The following is a 20251-nucleotide window of genomic DNA, read 5'->3' as shown; positions in this document are numbered from 1 at the left end:
AGCTGAAGGCAGATGCTCAACCCCTGAGCCACCCACACGTCCCTTCACTTTGGCTCTTGGTTCCACTCTTTCCTGGCTACACCTCGCTTCCAAGCAAGGCCCCAGCCCCATTAACCATTCCCTCTCCTGTCTGTATCTTCAACTTCTAATCCTTCAGTGTGTAATGCTCGCCCATCTCCAAAAGAGCAGCAATTTCCTCCAGCTCTGCTCCTCTGTTTCTCTACTTCCTTTCAAAATCAGACTACCTGAGAGAATGTTCTGAAGATTCCATCTTCCCCTCTAGCCTCATATACCCTAGATAAAAAACATCCCGGCAGACACCTGGCTTTCACAGGATGGTAACTGGAGCCTTGCCATTCTTGGCATTGCTTCCACAGACATTTTTTGGAGTAGGGCTAGATCCAAATGGGCTCGTTGGACTGCAGGGAATCTATTTCAAGTAGAGGCTCAGAAGACAACCCCCAGTTAACCAAGTCAATGTACCGAATGAGGTTATTTAGTAGTGCTTATCTGACTGCTGCACTGCGTTGCGCCAAAGCTAAAAATATTGATCTGAACACAGGTGATACTGAGCATCCCCCCACCTCTCCCAGCATTACTGGCTTCTTCTAAAAGACACTTCTGGTTGGTGATAAGATCAGACTATCACGAGAAAGAGGAATGCTTCTGCCTTCACTGTGATAGAACACATAAAGGGCTCACTTAAGAACAAAACCAAATTACTCAAGGTGTGTTAAAAGAGGGGGAATGAGGTGGAGGGAGATAGGGAGTTCTTGTGATATCACACAGCACACGAGATGAAAAAGTTCGGGAGATTAGTTGTGAATATACTTGATGCTACTGAAATGTACGTTTTAAAATGGTTAAGATGATAAATTTTCTGTGTATTTTGCCATAATCTAAAGAAAAAGAGAAAAACAGGGTCATTTAGCACATTTAGTTCCGCAAGGAAAAGTGAAGTAGGGCTAGAATTTATTCTGTTTTAGAGTCAACACCCCAGCACTCACTCACGTGAAGTTGGATTGTGGTTAGGACACTGAAGGACTTTTTTTTTTTTTAATTGTTTATCTGGTCCACATATAAATATCCGCCCCCACGCACACACTTCCTTTTTAATGTCTCCATAGATTCCTTTTGTTTCCCTTGCCTTCATAGATGTATCTTGCAAGAAGTTGCTGTGGCCAATCTCCATAGATTCTTTATGACCAAGGGCTCACATGTTCTCTCCCTGTGTCTCTCTGCTCAGTGAGGAGGACCCAGATGGAGCCACACCAGGACAACAACCAGAAAAGTGTGTGAGGCAGTGAGTTGCACAGCTGGAGAATCGGACAGATTTCACTCTGCTTAAGAACTGTATCTGAGGATCTGTTCCCCAGCAAATACTTATTTTGAAACAGAATAGGAGTCTGATGTGTGGGAGGATGGGCCACTGGGAAAAAAAGAAGATGAATGGGAATGTCCTCAAAGGGGCTAAAAAACATGCCAATGGTGGTTAAAAAAAAATACTAAAGGACTTTGCCATGAGATTTCCATTGTGTAGAGAATGGCACCTTTCTAAAATCTTTAACGTCAATTGATGTTATCTGAAATATTTTTCAATTATGCCATTTTGAAAAAGGAAACTGGGAAGTCCCTGAGCCTTACCACCCTTGCCAACATAGAACCAACCACCTGTGGCCTGAGTATGGAAATGTGATTCACAAAGGTAAACAGACATGGCTACAAGGAACTGGCATGAGAGTCTGAGATCCCATTTCTGCATTTAGGAGAGAGTGCCTCAGACTTCCTGCCAGTTCTGCCAAAAGGGAAGTGCACGCAGAAGCCACTGAATGACCAGCCTGGGTGTGAGCACACAGAATCTGGCAAGTGTGTGGGGCCCAAATATTTCCCTAGCAAATGCTTGGAAAATGCCCACCCAATAGGAATGTGGCTGTGGGCAAGTAACACTGAACTAGTCATGGTCAGGCAGTCTGATACAGAGGGGGACGTGTGGCCTCCAGAGCCAGAGACCCAAGCTCAAATCTTAGTGATGCTACTTGAACACATACCAACTCCTTGAACTTCAGTTTCCTCATCTGTAAAATGAGGTTATGAGTAATCCCTCACAGGGCTCTTGCGAAGAGCATCCTTACCAAACACTCACCAGATGTTCCTCTGCTCTGGGCCCATTGTAGGTCAAAATGGCCTCACCTAGTAATAATATGCTATGTCTTCACATTCTACTCCCAGTTCCAGGAAGTAAAAGAACTTGGTGAATGTAGACATAGGTACATTAGTTGCAAGGTACATAGCTGCAAGGGGGTGTTTCTCCTGAATTCTAACATGGAAATCATGCTGATGCAAATGGACACCAAAAAAAATAGAGCAATTTGATGACATCTACTATATCAGGCCATTCATGAAGGTAGTTCGTGAGAGATCAAAGCAGCTTTTTTTTTTTTTAAAGATTTTATTTATTTCTTCATGAGAGACACAGAGAGAGGGAGAGAGAGAGAGAGAGAGAGAGAGAGAGAGAGAGAGAGGCAGAGACACAGGCAGAGGGAGAAGCAGGCTCCATACAGGGAGACCAATGTGGAACTCGATCCCGGGTTTCCAGGATCATACCCTGGGCTGAAGGCAGTGCTAAACCGCTGAGCCACCCGGACTGCCCCAAAGCAGCTTTTAAGAAAGAGCCCAAAGGGGACACCTGGGTGGCTCAGGGGTTGAGTGTCTGCTTTCTGCTCAGGGTGTGATCCGGGGTCCTGGGATCGAGTCCCACATTGGGCTCCCCATGGGGAGCTTGCTTCTCCCTCTTCCTATATCTCTGCCTCTCTTTCTGTTTCTCTCATGAATAAATAGATATTTTTTTAAAAATGAAAGAAAGAGGGACAGCCTGGGTGGCTCAGCGGTTTAGTGCCACTTTCAGCCCAGGGTGTGATCCTGGAGTCCCAGGATCAAGTCCCACATTGAGCTCCCTGCATAGAGCCTGCTTCTCCCTCTGCCTGTGTCTCTGCCTCTCTCTCTCTCTCTCTCTCTCTCTCTGGGTCTCTCATGAATAAAAAATTAAAAATCTTTAAAAAAAAGAAAGAAGAGAAGAGAAAAAAAGAAAAGAAAGAAAAAAGAAAAGAAAAGGAAAGGAAAGGAAAGGAAAGGAAAGGAAAGGAAAGGAAAGGAAAGGAAAGGAAAGGAAAGGAAAAGGAAAAGGAAAAGGAAAAGGAAAGGAAAGGAAAGGAAAGGAAAGGAAAGGAAAGGAAAGGAAAGGAAAGGAAAGAAAAGAAAAGAAAAGAAAAAAAAGAAAAGAGCGAGCCAGCCCAAAGAATGCTAATTTGGGGGAGGGAGAAGAAAAATTCTGTTCTTACCTTAGCAGTAAGGAAAACATTAAAGTGTTCATTGAAAGAGAGCACAGGATGATCTGTAATTCTTTTTAGGAATTTATCCAAAGCTTTTCTTCTGGTCTCCACAAACTCTTCTGAAAACCGATCTACAACACCTTTCACCACAAACTTCTCAGGAAGCGGCTATGAAGACAGGAAGAAAAAATACTCAGAGTAATTGATAAGATAGTGGAAAGAAAAACCACAGATTAGCAAATAATTCCTATGACTCATGTGCCCAAGAACATACTCCTTGCTCAGTTGTGTCTTTACGTAGTCATCAGTATATGCCTTTCAGAAACATATAGATGGATTTACTCCATTTAAATCTGTCTATATGTTTCTTAGTTTTATAATGCAAGAAATAAAATGCTAGAGACTAGCCCCTGGATACAGAAAATAATCAGTCAATATTTATCTAGTAAATCCAACATTGATCCCTTTGGCAGCACATATACTAAAACTGGAACAACAGCATGACCCCTGCATAAAATGATGGTCAATCCAATAGTATATCCAATAGTATAGCTATCTGTACATTGCTTAATGCATAGGTGGTATATCGAGGAAGTCAGGACCAGAAAGACAGTCTAAGGATAGAAGGCAGACAACATCGACCAACAAAAATTTATTTATTCACATTCTACCCCTGGTTCCAGGAGTAAAAGGACCTGGTGAATGTAGACAAAAATACATAGGCAAATCCATGTATCTAAAAAAAAAACCTTTCCAAGCCAACCTTTTGTGTAGGTTTACACTCAAAAGTTCTTTAAAAATGTAATTTCCTTTGCTCCTCTTACTCAAACAAATTTCTCTGTAATATTTGCTTCAAGCCAATATTGTGGGCAATTTAAAACTACCTGGCTGCTAAGGGATCTTTGAGCTTTGATCTATTTCTGTAGTAGCTTGATTAAATGCTTGATTAAAAGGCCTTCCTTGTAACTACCACCACACACAGAGAGAGTATCTGCTATAGAGCATAATTTGAAATGTTTGAGTCATGAAATATTAAAAGAACATTTACATTAAAAATTGGGCAAATGACTGGTAGATGTTTTTCTAAAGAAGATCTACAAGTGGCCAACAAGCATGTGAAAGGAAATACAAATCAAAACCACATGAGATACCACTTCGTGCCCAAGAGGATGGTCATAATAAGGGAGGAAGGAAAAAAAAAAAAAAAGGAAAACAAAGAAAAGAACAAGTAGTGGTGATGATGTGAAAAAAACAGAATAAACATTTAAGTCCACAACTTCCTTCGGCCCCATACTCGGGTAATAATGAGGTTTATTTCCTTTAAATTTTAAACCCTCAAGAGCATGCATGCACACACAAAAACAGACACAAGGACTTCGCCAACCCCAAAAAGTGGAATCCTAAGGTGTCTCGAGTGGGGAAATCAAGAAGCAATCCCAACTTTGAGCCCTTTCAAAGACTTGAAAAGTGGCAATATCAACAGCCCTGGAATGAAGCACTTGGAAGAGCTTTGGAAAGTCGGTATATTTTCCATCTCCAGAATAGAGACCATGGCTCCATGCCTCCAGGGTTTATCTTCCACTTCTTCCAAGCTGTCTACTTTGGTCAAGTTCTAAAATCTCCTGGTGCCACAGTTCCTTCATGTGTAAAAAAAATAGGTAACAATAGTGCCAGCCCCATAGGGTTGTTACGAGGATTAAATTAGCTACTAGGCTGAATGTGCTTCACACGATTCCTGCCACTGAGTAAGAACCAACAAAAGTCTGGGGGGTTCTTTGTTGTAGAAGGGGCAGCAGCTTCAGGGAAAGCCACGTTTGGTTAAATGTTGAAATGGTGGTAGTGTGCAGAGAAGAGGCGAAGAGCTAATGGGTTTTTGTTTTGTTTTCACCAGATCAGGAATTCTAGAGGGCATGGTGGAAAGGCTTGGAAATGCAGAAAGAGAGGGGAGCAGAGTCAGGAATAAAATTACAGAGGCACATGGAGATAAAACGTCCAACTTAGACGCCCAATGGAGCTTATGTCAAGGTGGAATATTGGAAATGCAGGACTGGGTCAGATGCATAGGGCCATCCAGGCCAATGTTCCAGCCCAGTCAAAAGAACCAGGGAATCTATCTTAATAGGGTATGGTTGTTCTTTGGGATAACTTCTTTATTCCGATCAGTTCTTTTCCTGTTCCCTTAGGCAGCCATTCTTCTATAACCCTACACGCAAACAAACCCCCACCTTTCATGCCAAGCAGATTACCATCTCTCTAAAGTAGGAACCAGGTGTTAGGGAATCACATTAGTATTTCCTAACCATTCTGCTCCCTCCACAGAAATCCATCTCCCTTCCACTTCTCAGGCTCCTGTGGGCAACTACCTCCCCAACATACCAGAAAGCTGACTATCCTGTGTCTTTGACCCCTGAGTTCACTATCATGCATGTTTTGCCATCAACGATACCTTCTCTTCTCTGTACCTTCAATATTTCCTCCTCACCTGGTTCTCTGTTCCTGAGTCTGCAAAAATATGGTTGGTTCTCTTTCTACCCTAAAATAATAAACCCAACTGTCCCTTGATCTTATATCTTCTCCACTCTCCTCTGGGGCTCATTCAATCTTTTTGAAAGAATCATTGATCTTAACTTCCATTCCTTCCACTGACTTCTCAACCCCCAACCTTCCTCCACCCCAAAATAAAGTTGTCTTCAGTTCTGCCTTCAGTGCTTCATTTCTCCACCTTATCCATGCCCAGTACAGACCACTCTTTTAAGGATGATCGATGACTTCCTAATGACCAGATCCAGTGGATATTTTCTTGTTCTTATTTCACGAGTCCTGGTGAGCATGCTCTGGTTTGCTTATGCTGAATAGGTCTTGGGAGGAAAGCCTAATGAGCAAATAAGTGACTAGGTATGCCTCATTTAACATAACAGATAATCTCCTGCAATAGTTATGCATTCTTCAGGTTTAGTACATTGAACTTTACGTTTAATGAATCAGGGAAGCTTGCTATTTAAAGGAACCCTGGAGTGAATCTTTCTGCAAACAGAATTTCCTTCTAAGCATTATTATTCCCAAATGTACATGGCTTCGGAAATTTGTTTCTTCCTATTCCAAGCCTTAAAGGGGACACACCTACTGCCAGCATCACCTTTATAATTGCCTTCTGGTTTCTTTATGCAGAGGAATCTGGGTTGCTGATAAAATCAAGTGCCTCTTTGGACTGTAACTGAGCTATTGCAAGTGAAGAGATCAACACAGCTCCAAGCACATGGTGGATGTCACATACGTGCCATTTTTATTACCTTGTAAACACTGGGAACAGAAGGCAACAGAGTAGTGGACCAAAGGCTAGAATTTCCATACATCGTTTAGGCCAAAATGTTTTTTAAAAACCCTCTGGAATAAATACCATTTCACAACCACTAGGACAGCTATAAAAGAAAAAAAAAAAAGGAAGCAAGTATTTGGAGAAATTGGAACCCTTATACACGGCTGCTGAGAATGTAAAATGGTGCGGCCTCTGTGGAAAACAGCTTGGCAGCTCCTCAAAAAATTAAATGTAAAATTAGAATGTGGTCCAGGATTTCATTCCTTGGGATGCAGCCCAAATAATTGAAAGCAAGTGTTCAAACAAAAACTTGTACAATCAATGCTCAAGTAGCATTATTTATAATAGTTGGGTTGGGGAAAAGGGGAATGAGAAGTGACTGCTTAATGGGTATGCGATTCTTCTGTGGAGAATGAAAATATTCTGGAATTACATAGTTGTGGTGATTGTAAAACACTGTGAATCCACTAAAAGCCACTGAGCTGTACACTTCTTAAAATGATGAATTTTTGTGTTATACAAATTTTACATCAATTAAAAAAAAAAGCTGTGGTGATGGAAGCAAATGCCATAGAGGAGAGGAGACGCTGTGTTGCTGGCTTTGAAGATGGCAAAGGGGCCATGAGCCAAGGGATACGGGCAGCCTCTAGAAGCTGTAAAAGTCAAGGAACCAACTCCTCCCTGCAGCTTCTATAAGGAATACAGCCCTGCCACCTTGATATTAATCCACTGATACCAATTCTGGACTTTTCACCTCCAGAACTATAAGGTAAAAGTGTGTTGTTTAAATCACTTTCTAAAAAACAAACAAAAAAACATTCACCTGGCACGGGGGTGAGGGAATGATAAGGATAGAGATGAAATAAGACAGGCCACTGGGGATAAGTGTTGAAACTGGGAGGTGAGTACATGAGGGTTCATTGCACTGAATCACTCTACTTTAGTATATTTGACATTTTCCATGATGAAAACGTTTTTTAAAAACCATACATGCATGTATATGTCGGAACCTACAAAAAAATCCTATTTGCAAAGCATTACAATAACCCATGAAATATTTTAAGGTTTAACCTTATAAAACATTTACTTTTGCATAGCACTTGATACTTTGGTACATACTTTTCATATGTATTCCATTTCACAATTGTTTCTAAGAAAATATCTTATAATCTGTGGAACAAAAGCATACTTCCTGCAGGTTGTCATACAAAGCTATTATTCCGGAGTGCAAAATCTGCACAAAGATTCCAATTGCTCAATCTTGGAATGATCCAACTTCCTCTTGTCCGTATTTAAATTGCTTCAATAAATATTAACCACAAATTACAATTAAACAAATATCCAGCAACACACCCACTACATGACAGAAAACAATTTTTCCTCTCCTTATCAAACAAACAGAAAATGTTGCTCCTACAGAAAAATAACTAAAGAGCATTAAGATTAAAAACCCTCTCTCCGGGGGATCCCTGGGTGGCGCAGCGGTTTGGCGCCTGCCTTTGGCCCAGGGCGCGATCCTGGAGTCCTGGGATCGAGTCCCGCATTGGGCTCCTGGCATGGAGCCTGCTTCTCCCTCCTCCTGTGTCTCTACCTCTGTGTGTGTGTGTGTGTGTGTGTGTGTGTGTGTCTATCATAAATAAATAAATAAATCTAAAAAAAAAAAAAACCCTCTCTCCATAAAACCACCATCAAGCCTGGTTTAATTCAAAGTACTTTGAAAGTTCAACCAATGTTCAACCACTTATTAATTTACCTATGAGGTAAACTTTTTTTTAACAATACAAAAAAAAAAAAGAAGAGGAACCAACTAGAAAGTGAAGTTAGATTTTTTTACTGATTATTTTATATTAGTAAAAACAGCTGTTGCATTACAACTTTCTTATTAATTCCTATGAGTTTACCACTATCCAAAACAAACTGGGTATATAACAATACAAATGCATCCTTCCAACAAAGCTTCCTTCACAAAAATTGAAGCAAACTGTAATTTTCCAAGTGTAATCAAATACTACAAGAATTTAATAAATGTATTTACTTTATCTCCGAAATCTATCTGTGCCCATCAAATCATGAAATATATATATTTTGTAAGTAGGCATGCCCCAGTAAAAGAAGTCATTTTAAAACTGACCTCTGGGCAAAAAAATAAAAAACAAGAACCATGTCATAATGAAGACTTTCTTGTGGCTCCAACTATTAGATGATAAAGTGAGTTGTCACTATGAGATGACAAATAAACACATCCAGCACACTTCTCATTGTAAGATGGCATTTTAAGAATATACGAGTAGTTCTGCTTTTCAAATTACAGAGTAATAGAGCAATATAAAAAGAAAAATATATATGCTGAGCATCAGGGAATATCAAAGTACTATTAACAGGCCAAAATCTGTTAAAGACACAAAGCAGAAAAGACTGAACTGAGAGTAAAGCCAAGCCATATTGACCATCTTGTGATTCTATCCAGGCAAAGGAAAGGTTGGCCTAGGAAGTAAAGGGCTGGGTTTCCCGAATACAGCCCCAGAAGCTGCCAAGTTCAGAGTCACAGGGACTGGAAACAGGCCCCAGGACAGCCAATGGGGAGAGGAAAATGAGAGAATCTTGGTCCCTTCCCGGAACCACAGGCTGGCTGGCTGTTCACCTACAATTTCACAGGGTTGCAAAGCAGCCCAGGTCAACGGAGCACTTAATCCCCACGTTCCTAACACAAGCAGCAGAATCTGAAAGCTCAGGAATGCTCACACATTTTTAACCACACCTGACTTAAGTTGGCAACGAACAAACAAAACAAAATAGGAACTCATTCTTCCAAACTTCCCAACAAATTCAGAAGACTCTAAAGTTCATTTTGAAAAATGAAACATGTGCCAACAGCTAGAGAAGCTGTGAAAACAGAGCATATTGACAGGTGGAGACAGAGATGGGAACCTGTGTGACCAGATGTTAAAATGTTCTGTAAAGTTACAGTAATTCAAATAGTGAAGGAGGGGCACCAGACCACAAAGAGTGATGAGCCAAAGGTTCGGAAGCAGTCCACAAATACTCAAGTCTAATGCATGATTTTTTCAGTCTGATGCACAAATGATGATTAAGATGATTGATGACTTTTAAGTGATTCTGGAACATCAACAGTTTACCACCTGAAAAAAGTATGGTCCTCCCATCTCACATCAAAACAAACGCTAGATTTAAATATGAAAGATAGAGACACCTGGGTGGCTCAGTGGTTGAACATCTGCCTTCGGCTCAGGTGGTGATCCCACGGTCCTGGGATGGAATCCCACATCAGTCTCCCCACAGAGAGCCTGCTTATCCCTCTGCCTGTGTTTCTGCCTCTCTGTGTCTCTCATGAATAAATAAATAAAATCTTAAATAAATTAATAAATATAAAAGATAGAAGTCAACTTCTTTTACAGATACGGAGTTTTACAAACAAAAAAACATAAACAAGAGAAAATAAAGAGGTAAGTCATAAAAGAATTGCCAATGTTCAATAAGGTCAGGGGAAGGTATTCAGCCTCACGGGTTAAGGAAAGGAAAATTCACTGTACAAATATGAACTCAAAATGGATGAAAGACCAGAATGTGTGGGCTAAAACCGTATAAGAATTTTAGAAGAGGGGCACCTAGCTGGCTCAGTAAGTGAAGCAAGCAACTCTTGATCTTGAGGTTGTGAGTTTAAGCCTCACATCAGGTGCAGAAATTATTTGAAAATAAAATCTTTTTTAAAAAAGTTTTTTTCAGAAGAAAACACAGGTGTAAATCTTCATGACAGGTGATGATTTCTTAGATAAGACATCCTTAAGAACAAGCAGTGAAAGAAAAAAACAGTTTATGGACTTCATCAAAACTGAAAACCTTTGTACTTCCAAGAGCTGCCATCAAGAGAGACAACTCATTAACTAGGAGCGCATTTTTTGCAAGTCGTATCTCTAACAAGGGATTTGCGTTTAGATTATATAAGGGACTAATAACAAAAAGGCAACCCAGGGGAAAGGATGTGAAGAGATATTTCTCCAAGGAAGATGACAGATGGCCAACAAGCACATAAAAAAAAAATGTTCAATATCATTAGCTGTCAGGGAAATGCAAATCGCAACCACGATGAGATACCCACTCCACACCCACAAGGATGGTTATAATCAAAGAGGCGGATAATAACAGTGTTGATGAGGACGTGGAGAGACTGGAATCCTCACACACTGCTAATGAGAATGTAAAATGATGCAGCCACTTTGGAAAACAGCCTGGCACTTTCTCACAAGGTTAAATATACAGAATGTGTGTGTATTCATACACATAAATCATATATATATGATTATAAATATATATATACATGATTATATATCATAAATATATCATAAATATATATATATATGATTTGTCAGTGATGCTCCTAGGTATACACCCAAGAAAAATGAGAACATAGGACCACACAAAAATTTGCACATGGATGTTTACAGTCACATTGCTCGTAACAGCCAATAGGTGAAAACAACTCAAATGTCCATTAAATGTGAGCAGATACACCTAAAGGTGGTACACCCATACGATGTAATATTACTTGACAAGAAAAAGAAATGAAAGTGCTGACACATGCTACAACACGGATTAACCCTGAAAACATTATGCCAAGCGAAAAAAATCCAGACACAAAAGACCAAATAGGCAAATTTTATAAAGACAGAAAGGTTAGTGGTTGCCAGGGGCTGGAAAAGATAGAAGGTTTGGAAGTGACAAACAGGGAGTGGGAGCTTTCTTTTGGGGATGAGAAAAGATTCTAAGATTGATTGTGCTGATGGCTGCACAACTCTATCTACTAAATAAAATATTTATATACTAAATATCCATACTGAATCATATATACTAATATACTAAATATTGATACTAAATTACTAAAAACCCCTTGACTTGTATATCTTAAATAGGTAAATGGTATGGTGAAAGAATCATATCTTTAACAAAGCTGTTTTTTAAATAAAGAAATGCAAATGTAAACAATAATTATGTTGCACGTCTACTAGATCTCCATCTGACAATAAACTTCCCAGGCAGGGGTCCCTTGTCCATCCTATAACCCCTGACCTCCCTGACAATATTCACCAGTCCTAATAAAAAGACTAACACAAAGTCAATGCTTAATAACAGAGAGACACTGCCCAGCCAAGCTGCCATAGAATAACTTCTGAAAGGGAAAAAAGAGTTTGTTTCCAGTATGACTTTCATGCTTGAGTTAGAGATGTTCTCCTATATTGTCTCTCTCCACCCCAGACATGTAGCAAGAATTTATCGAATAAAGTTACATCTCCACTTGCCTGTAGAGCACCTTTCTACTCACTGCTTCTACCCTGACCAGAGGAAACCATAGTTAGAGATACTCTGGGTCATTCCCCAATGTTCTGAAGACGTCCTATCCAGCCTCGTTCGGGTCTCGCCTCAGTGTCCATGCGTGAGTACAACCAGCAGGTGTCGCTGTCTAACCAAACTTCAAATATGCTAGCTGCCAGCAAGTGGAGCATAGCTCCCCCTTTATGCACAGTGTGGGCTAAAAGCATAAAGAACTTCCTTCCGAGCAGTACAACATGGAACAGGAGAGAAAAAAGAGTAATTGTAGAGTGGAAAAACCCGACCAGCACTATGTCAAATAAGGTGATCAAGGTTAACATCAACAGTGATAAATACTGTTGATAAGGAATGTCTTTCATATGATGTGATAAGAATGGCACCTTTCCTCCCAAAACATATTACCCCAGTTTAATCATGAGGAAAAACGTCAGAACTGAAAAAAAAAAAAAAATCTCAACTGAGGGGTATAAAATGCCTGAACGAGTACTCCTCAGGACAGCCAACAGTCATCGAAAACAAGGAATCGCAATCAAGAAGAGCCTAAGGAGACATGGGTGGTGGCGTCCAGGATGGGACTCTGGAACAGAAAAAGGACCTTAGGCAAAACTGAGGAAATCTGAGTAAGGGACTTTCAGTCAATAATAATGAATCATTAAGTGTGACAAGTGGGCCACTCCCATGTAAAACGTTAGGCAAAACCAAGTGTGGGGTAGATGAGAATTCACTGCACTACCTTCACAGTAACTCTAGAAATCTAAAACTGTTCTCAAGTAAAAAGTCTATTTAAAAAATAATAATAATTCATTAGCTGCCAATTTCACCAAACTGGGATTCTAAACAGTTCCAACTGTTTAAAGATTAATTTCTTCCCCCAGGAAAGAGTGTAGTCCCAGGCAAGTCCCATCATTTCTGCCACAGCATATTCAGCTTCTTCTAACGAAGAGAAGCACTGGAAGATGTATTCTTAACATGAAGACTGGCAGTGCTAAGAAGTTATTCAACCAAGGTTTTTACTGAAAGATAAAGCCCTTCGAAAATGTTTTATGATCCAAACTACACCAATGCCCCCAAAGCTCAAAGAAACATCTGGGGTCTTAAATATTTATTATTTCCACCGGGGGGAAAAAAAAGTAGTCAGAAAAGCACTCAATATATACACTGGTTTAAGGAGTCTTTTAAATTTTATTTTTAAAACACACAGGAGCAATAGAGAAATATTATGCTGCTTCAATAAATGGAGGTAGGTGGCTTTTGGTTTTTTAAATGAAAAACGGGTTGAGGGGCACCTGGGTGGCTCAGTGGTTGAGCGTCTGCCTGGGGCTCAGGGCATTATCCGGGGGTCCTGTGATCAAGTCCCACATCGGGCTCCCTGTGAGGAGCCTGCTTCTCCCCCTGCCTGTGTCTCTACCTCTGTCTCTGTGTGTCTCATGAATAAATAAATAAAAATTTTTTAAAAAAAAAGAAAAAGAAAAACTGGGATTGAGTGGCTCATGTGCTAGATTCCTGCTCCCCAAATTACTCATGTCTAAAGAAAGCCCACCCAGCTATAATCCAAGGTGTCGTTCTTCACCTGCTGGCAGCCACCCAAACCTCAAGAACAGTGTCTAGAAGGGTGAAACAGTCTTTAAAGAGGCAGCAAATAAGAATTAGGACTCTCCATACCTCATAAAAACGGTTATAATGAAAGTGAAAATCTACCCCACGTCACTCAAGAAACCAGCAGGATAACAGCAAACCAGAAACCCAAACCCCAAGGGTGAAATACATTGGACAGTACCCATGAGAATGTTTTACATCTGATGGGAAAATGTGGCATAAAACAATCGCAGAATTTGCCCCCAACGTAAGGGGTTAGAGCTGAGCAAACACCCCCAGGAAACACAATGCAGGATGGAGAGAAACAAGCTGTAAGGACTTAGTACCTACGGGAATGAGATGAGTGGGCTGGGACTCTTCCAGCTTGTTCCTCAGCCAGTCAAAATCCTGGTACCTCCGACGGACCGAATACTCCGGCAGGTCAAACTCCACCCGTGTACTCTGCAAAGGAGAAGAACAGAACAAAATACACGTGAGGGAACAGTAGCACATCTTGGCAGAAAGGAGGGGAAAAGCTCTCTTTGAGTAACCAAGCTGAGCACGAACACACTTTCCACGGAAGGATCAGCCAAAAGGTGACGAGTCCAGGCCCCCGGGACCCAGCTCTTTTGTCAAGGATCTAAAATGGAAATGTTGAGGTTTTGTTTGGTTTTGTTTTCTCTAGCCTTAGGAAATGGAACTCAACTGTCCCGCAGAATGTGTTTAGAAACATTTGATTCATTTCCTCCAGGCTTAACTTGGAGGATTTCTTTTAGCAGAATAATTCCACAGAGGATATTGCTACTGATCCTTTAAAAGAAATTAAGTCTCCACCTCCTGCTACATATGCTGACAGGTTTTACCTAAGGCAGGTGAGAGACAAATGAAAAGACCTAATAGAGCACTTGCTCATTTAGGAGCTGGACTGGATGAAAACAGAAAAAGTTTTGCCTCATCTTCCATTTTCCTCCAGAAGCATAACCTTGGAACCAGACTGTATTTTCGGTGATTAAAAAAAAAAATCTAGAAGGAAATAACAAAATGTCATTGTACTGGAGAAAAACCTAAATCTCATCCCTTTTCTTTTCTCCCCCCCATTTTTCAGGCGTTTAATGTTTTACATCAGCCATCGCTTTTCTTGAAGTCTTCTGAAATGTGATTGCAGCACTTTGATATGAAAACCAGTACTAAACAAAAAATTAATTCATGGCAAAGCAAGATTTTTACACATTAATTTGCCCAAACTAAAACTGTGTCTCAGCTAACCCATTTTTTTTCCCTATAAGGGCACAGACTATATGAAAATTATAGCTCTTGGAAATGAAAGATCAAAATTTTAAAAATGGTCCAAGTTACATTTTATGAATTTACTCTTTCAGGCCAGAAGTCTGTTTTAATCCAAGACACCAAGAAAATCTTAAAAACATATGAACAAGAATCATCCAACAAAGAAAAAGCTGTGAACAGCTTTGGCATTGAGAATTACGATTTCATCCTCCCCAGAACCTGTGCTCACACACAGTCTAAGCAGAATTTTGAAGTCAAAGGACTTGGTCTTGGACTGAACCTCAATTAACTCTTTCTGCATCTCTTTTCCTTTTCAAAGTCCCATGCACAGCCTTTCCCTGTGATGGAGGGTAATCAGTGGGAAGAGGTGAGGAGATTCACTCAACCTAAGTATTTGTGGTTTATTAGAAGACTCCTAATAAACAAGACCCTATTAGAATTAGCATTATAGAATAGGGAGTGGGGGGGGGGGGAAGAATGCCTAAATTCAAAGAACAAATCACTGCTGATGAATTTTCATGCATAAGGGCGATGGAAATTCAAAGGGCAGGGAGCCTGACACTCCTCCAGAGGCTGGGCGAGGAGAAGCCTGTGCATGAGCAGTCCTAGCATCTGCTTTGTTTCTGCTGTAAACAATTTTAGTTTTGGCAGAATTGATTTTTTTTTTTCCCCTTCTACATATTCAGGCTAGACATACTTATTTTAAAACTTCAGGAAAGGGGGACCTGGGGGGGCTCAGTCAGTTAAATGTCTGACTCTTGGTTTCAGCTCAGGTCATGATCTCAAGGTCATGCTCTCAGGGTCATGGGATCAAGCCCTGCATGGGGCTCCATGTGTAGTGCAGAGTCGGCTTGGGATTCTCCCTCTCCCCCTCCCTATTCCCCTCCCTCCCACCAGTGCATGCATGTGTGTGAGCGCTCTTTCTCTCTCTCAAATAAATAAATAAATAAATAAAATCTTTTTTTAAAACACAGCTTCAGGGGGTATGCCGGGTGGCTCAGCGGTTCAGGGTGTGATCCCGGGTCTGGGGATGGAGTCCCGCATTGGGCTCCCTGCATGGAGCCTGCTTCTCCCTCTGCCTGTGTCTCTGCCTCTCTCTCTCTCTATCTCAATCTCTCTGTGTGTGTCTCTCATGGATAAATAAATAAAATCTTTAAAAAAAATAAATTGAAAGCTTCAGGAAAAATAATGGATTAAAAAAAATAAAGATCAGTTCATAATACCTCTAAATAGAGAAAAACACTATTATGGTTTATATCTTTCTGTATTTTTTCTAGGCATATCCATTCATTCACTCATATTTTCCAAATCTCTAACAGCTCTTAAGTATCCTTCTGTCAGTTCAAATCTACATGATCATTTTTAACACATATATAGCACTCCACTGGACAGATATACCACAACAAAACCAAATCCTCACTTAAGTTGTTGCCGATCTTTCAATCAATAAACAATGCTGTAGTAAACATCATCGGGCATCTGTTTGTTAAGGCTTAAATTCCTTAAGATAGAATTACTGGATAGGAGAGAGTGTTTGTATATGTATTTTATAAAATGCCCAATCTTTCTTTTTTAATTTCAAATATTTATTTATTTGAGAGACAGCAGAGCAAGCAAGAAGAGAAGTAGGGAGGAGGGGCAAAGGGAGAGGGAGAAGCAGGCTCTCCACTGAACAGGGTGCCCAATGGGGGCTCGATTCCAAGACTCTGGGATCATGACCTGAGCCAAAGGCAGGTGCTTAATTGACTGAACCATTTAAGTGCCCTGCAAAATGCCCAATCTTTAAAATTTATTAGTGGCTTTCTTTTTTTCTGAGAGAGAAAGTACATGTACATGAGTGTGGATTGGGAGGAGGGTTGTAGGGGAGGGGACGAGGGAGAGAGAGAGAGAATCCCAAGAAAGCTCCATGCCCAGCATAGAACTCAACAGGTTGGGGCTCCAACCCATGACTCTGAGATCATAACCCTCGCTAAAATCAAAAGTTGGATGCTTGGGCAGCCCGGGTGGCTCAGCGGTTTAGCACCGCCTTCAGCCCAGGGCCTGACCCTAGGGTCCCGGGATCAGGTCCCACGTGGGGCTCCCTGTATGGAGCCTGCTTCTCCCTCTGCCTCTGTCTCTGCCTGCCTCTCTCTCATGAACAAATAAATAAAATCTTTTTTTAAAAAAAAGCAAAAAAAGGTTGGATGTTTAACCGACTGAGCCACCCAGGTGTATTTTTAATTACATTAAAATTTAACTTAATTTGCTTCAAGAAATATAACAACTTATAGTCTTACCACATTTTCTCATCACCAGTGGTTATCTTTGATGGACTTATAACTGAAAAATAATATGTCATCTTTGTTTTGTTTCTTTAATGACTACTGGAGTTGAACATCCATTGAAATATTTGTTGGCTATAGATTTTTCTTTTGTGAGGGATCTCTTTTATAAATTGTCATTTCAATGTCTTTAAGTCTTTTTCATTTGTGGAAGTTCTTCATAGCCATTTATCATAATTTCCAAAGGATTTTTCTAATACAGAATTTCTTTTTTTTAAATATTTATTTATTTATTTATGATACACAGAGAGAGAGAGAGGCAGAGACACAGGCAGAGGGAGAAGCAGGCTCCATGCCGGGAGCCTGACATGGGACTCGATCCTGGGACTCCAGAATTGCGCCCCGGGCCAAAGGCAGGCACCAAACCGCTGAGCCACCCAGGGATCCCCCCTAATACAGAATTTCTAATTCAGTCATTTTTTCCCTTTATGGTTGCTATTTTTTTTTAAAAATATCTTATTTATTTATTCATGAGACACAGAGAGAGGTAGAGACATAAGCAGAGGAAGAAATGGGCTCCCTGTGGGGAGCCCAATGCGGGACTCAATCCCAGGACCCTGGGATCACAACCTGAGCCAAAGGCAGACGCTCAACTGCTGAGCCACCCAGGCATCCCTCATTGCAAACTTTTTAAAAATTCACCTGTATTCTCTCTTTTATTTATCATTTGTTTGTTTCTATCTTTAATTACTGCTATTCTACTTCTAGGGATCAGCCATTAGAAAATACTTTTTAAACTAGCAAAGATATTTGTATAATGATGTTCACTGCAATACTATTTAAAATAGCAAAGGAATCAAAGCAATCTAAATGCTTAACAATAAATACAGTTAAATTATGGCATATTTATTCTATGGTTATCAGTAACCATGTTATAAGACATCTTTAGTAACAAATACGCTTCAATATGCTTTTATGAGAAAACAGCAAGATTCAAAATTAATTGTACATACGTTATGATTTCATTAGTGTTAAAAATGTGGATATAAAAGGTTAGAAAAAAATCTAGAATTCATAATGACAGCTGTCCTCTTTATACTCATCCTTATTTTCAAATTCTCTACCATTCTCATATAATTCTTTGATAGTCACACCAAAATAATTGTTTATTTTTAAAAGCTTCTTTATGAACATATGGATTAAATAAAAATTTGTTTGATGCTTTGGAAAGCAATAAGGTTTAAAAAAAATCATCCTGAAGCAGAAGGATGCTCACACTCTCTGACTGAATATTTGTTTTACTTACTTTTACCACAATTTGTTCTAGAAAAGACACGGAGATACATACGAAATATGATTAAATGACATTAATTAGAAGTAGGAGAAAGATCAAGAAAGAACAAGGACAGAGAGAAAAAGTAGAGCCAGGAATGAGGCTAGTAAAATACACTCACTATGGAATTCTGCTCACTTGCTAGAACTGGGCCAGAGACAGTACTATGAATTTCTGAAGAGAAACCCAGTCAGCTGTAAGACTCACAGTACTCATAAAAATATGCAGGCCTATAAAATCCCAACTATGAGTCTGTAGTAAATTTTTCCTCTGTGAAATTCAAGGTCTAACTTAGTAAGGAAAATAAAGTAAAAAGAGTTTGGTTCTATTTTTCTAGTAACAACAAAAAGAGAAAAGTGCACACCTACAGTTCCATAATTAGAGACAACCACTACACTGTTTTGTTCTGGGTCCTTCCACACCATGATCCATAATCTAGAATGTCCCATGAGGTCACACAGTCATGGGTACACACCTAAAGTCAGATTCACAAACAGGTAACTGAGCACAAGGGTTGTAACGAAGAATATTCATTTTTGCCATCACTCCATATGAGTATCTCCAGACACATCACAGAATTTAAATTTTTTATTTTATTTTATTGATCGATTGAAAATTCAATTCTTTAGAAGACCTCACACAAAGCCACAGGGCAATCAATCACCTGGCAGGGCACCTGTGCGTTGAGCCTCACCTTAACCACAGAAGAACTCTTATTCCCCAGGAGCTGATGTGCCTAACTACTGTGGCTTGGAGCCCTTCCAAAGAATTTCCATTCAATCTAAAATTTACAACCAGTTCACTCTAGAGAGATTTGGTCTTCATCAGAAATGCCATTTGTTCAGGCCACAACTGAAACCTGTGAAGTCTGAGTGACCGTCCCCTTTCCCACAAAGGGACCTATTCCCTTGTCAAATATTAGCCAGCTAATCTCATTCTGCTTCAAAACACTGCTACCCTAACAGAACACCTGAGAATGATGACCAGACAGGCTTCTGGTCTCCTCATGCTCCACGGAGCTTCATTTCTCAGAGCTTTATACCAAGCCTTCTAGAACACCCCTTCCATAATAAACAAATTTCTGTGGTTCTTCCACCTATTTAGATTTGGAAAGCTAGCTCTCCCTGGAGACCACAGCCTCCCTGCTGTCCCAGCAGGTGGAAAGTCGCTTGTTTTCTCACATCTCACAAACTCTGCCCTCACCCCCAACACCAACAGTTGCTATTGATAACCCCCTCATTCCACACTGCTCCTCACCTCCACTGCTCCACGGCCCCGTGAAAATCCTCTTGAGGCTCATGCCATCAAGATATCTACATCTCTGTCCCCCTCACACCTGTCTTCTACTGACACTCTATCAATTCTCCTGATTCCCAGAGAATTCTAGTGCCAAAGGGGCTTCCTCTCCAAAGCCCCTACACAACCGGGGGTGCCCTGGAGATCCAGGTGTTTTGCACACACAACACCCACCTTTGAGCAAATGATATCTCCTCCTTCCACTCCCCCGCTTCCCCACAGACTTTGTCATCTGGCATAAATTCAGACCCCCCCTCTCTCTAACCAGCACCTCCTGGATTTCAGACTTCGTTTCCCAAGACCCCTGGTGTTTCAGCCTCTTGGGACCTACAGTCCCTTGGCATTCTGTCCAATTCTATCTTGACTTCCTTATTCAGCATCAACTCCATAACCTGTCACTTCTCTTATTTGCCACCATCCTAAATGTCCCTTCCCCTACTGTCCATTCACACAACTCTGGCCAAAATGCAACCACGCCCTTCCTGCTCTGCGACACCCGGGGTGTGAG

At 40.5% G+C, this 20251-nt stretch overlaps 1 protein-coding gene across 4 annotated transcripts in view; it reads right to left on the bottom strand.

Annotated features, from left to right (window-relative positions):
• Positions 1 to 20251, bottom strand: part of SNX30 (sorting nexin family member 30) — a 108053-nt gene that overhangs the window by 34756 nt on the left and 53046 nt on the right. For all 4 annotated transcript variants that reach the window (XM_049091918.1, XM_025431999.3, XM_049091916.1 and 1 more), the window contains exons 3-4: positions 13918 to 14028; positions 3339 to 3497 (exon numbers count right to left, since the gene is read on the bottom strand). In XM_049091918.1, coding sequence (XP_048947875.1) covers positions 3339 to 3497; positions 13918 to 14028 — 270 coding nt within the window. The remainder of the gene's footprint in view (positions 1 to 3338; positions 3498 to 13917; positions 14029 to 20251) is intronic.

This window comes from Canis lupus, chromosome 11 (assembly GCF_003254725.2).
Source record: "Canis lupus dingo isolate Sandy chromosome 11, ASM325472v2, whole genome shotgun sequence".
NCBI classification, from domain to species: domain Eukaryota; kingdom Metazoa; phylum Chordata; class Mammalia; order Carnivora; family Canidae; genus Canis; species Canis lupus.
Note: the sequence above shows the minus strand (reverse complement) of the source record. Positions and strands in the feature narration are given on the sequence as shown.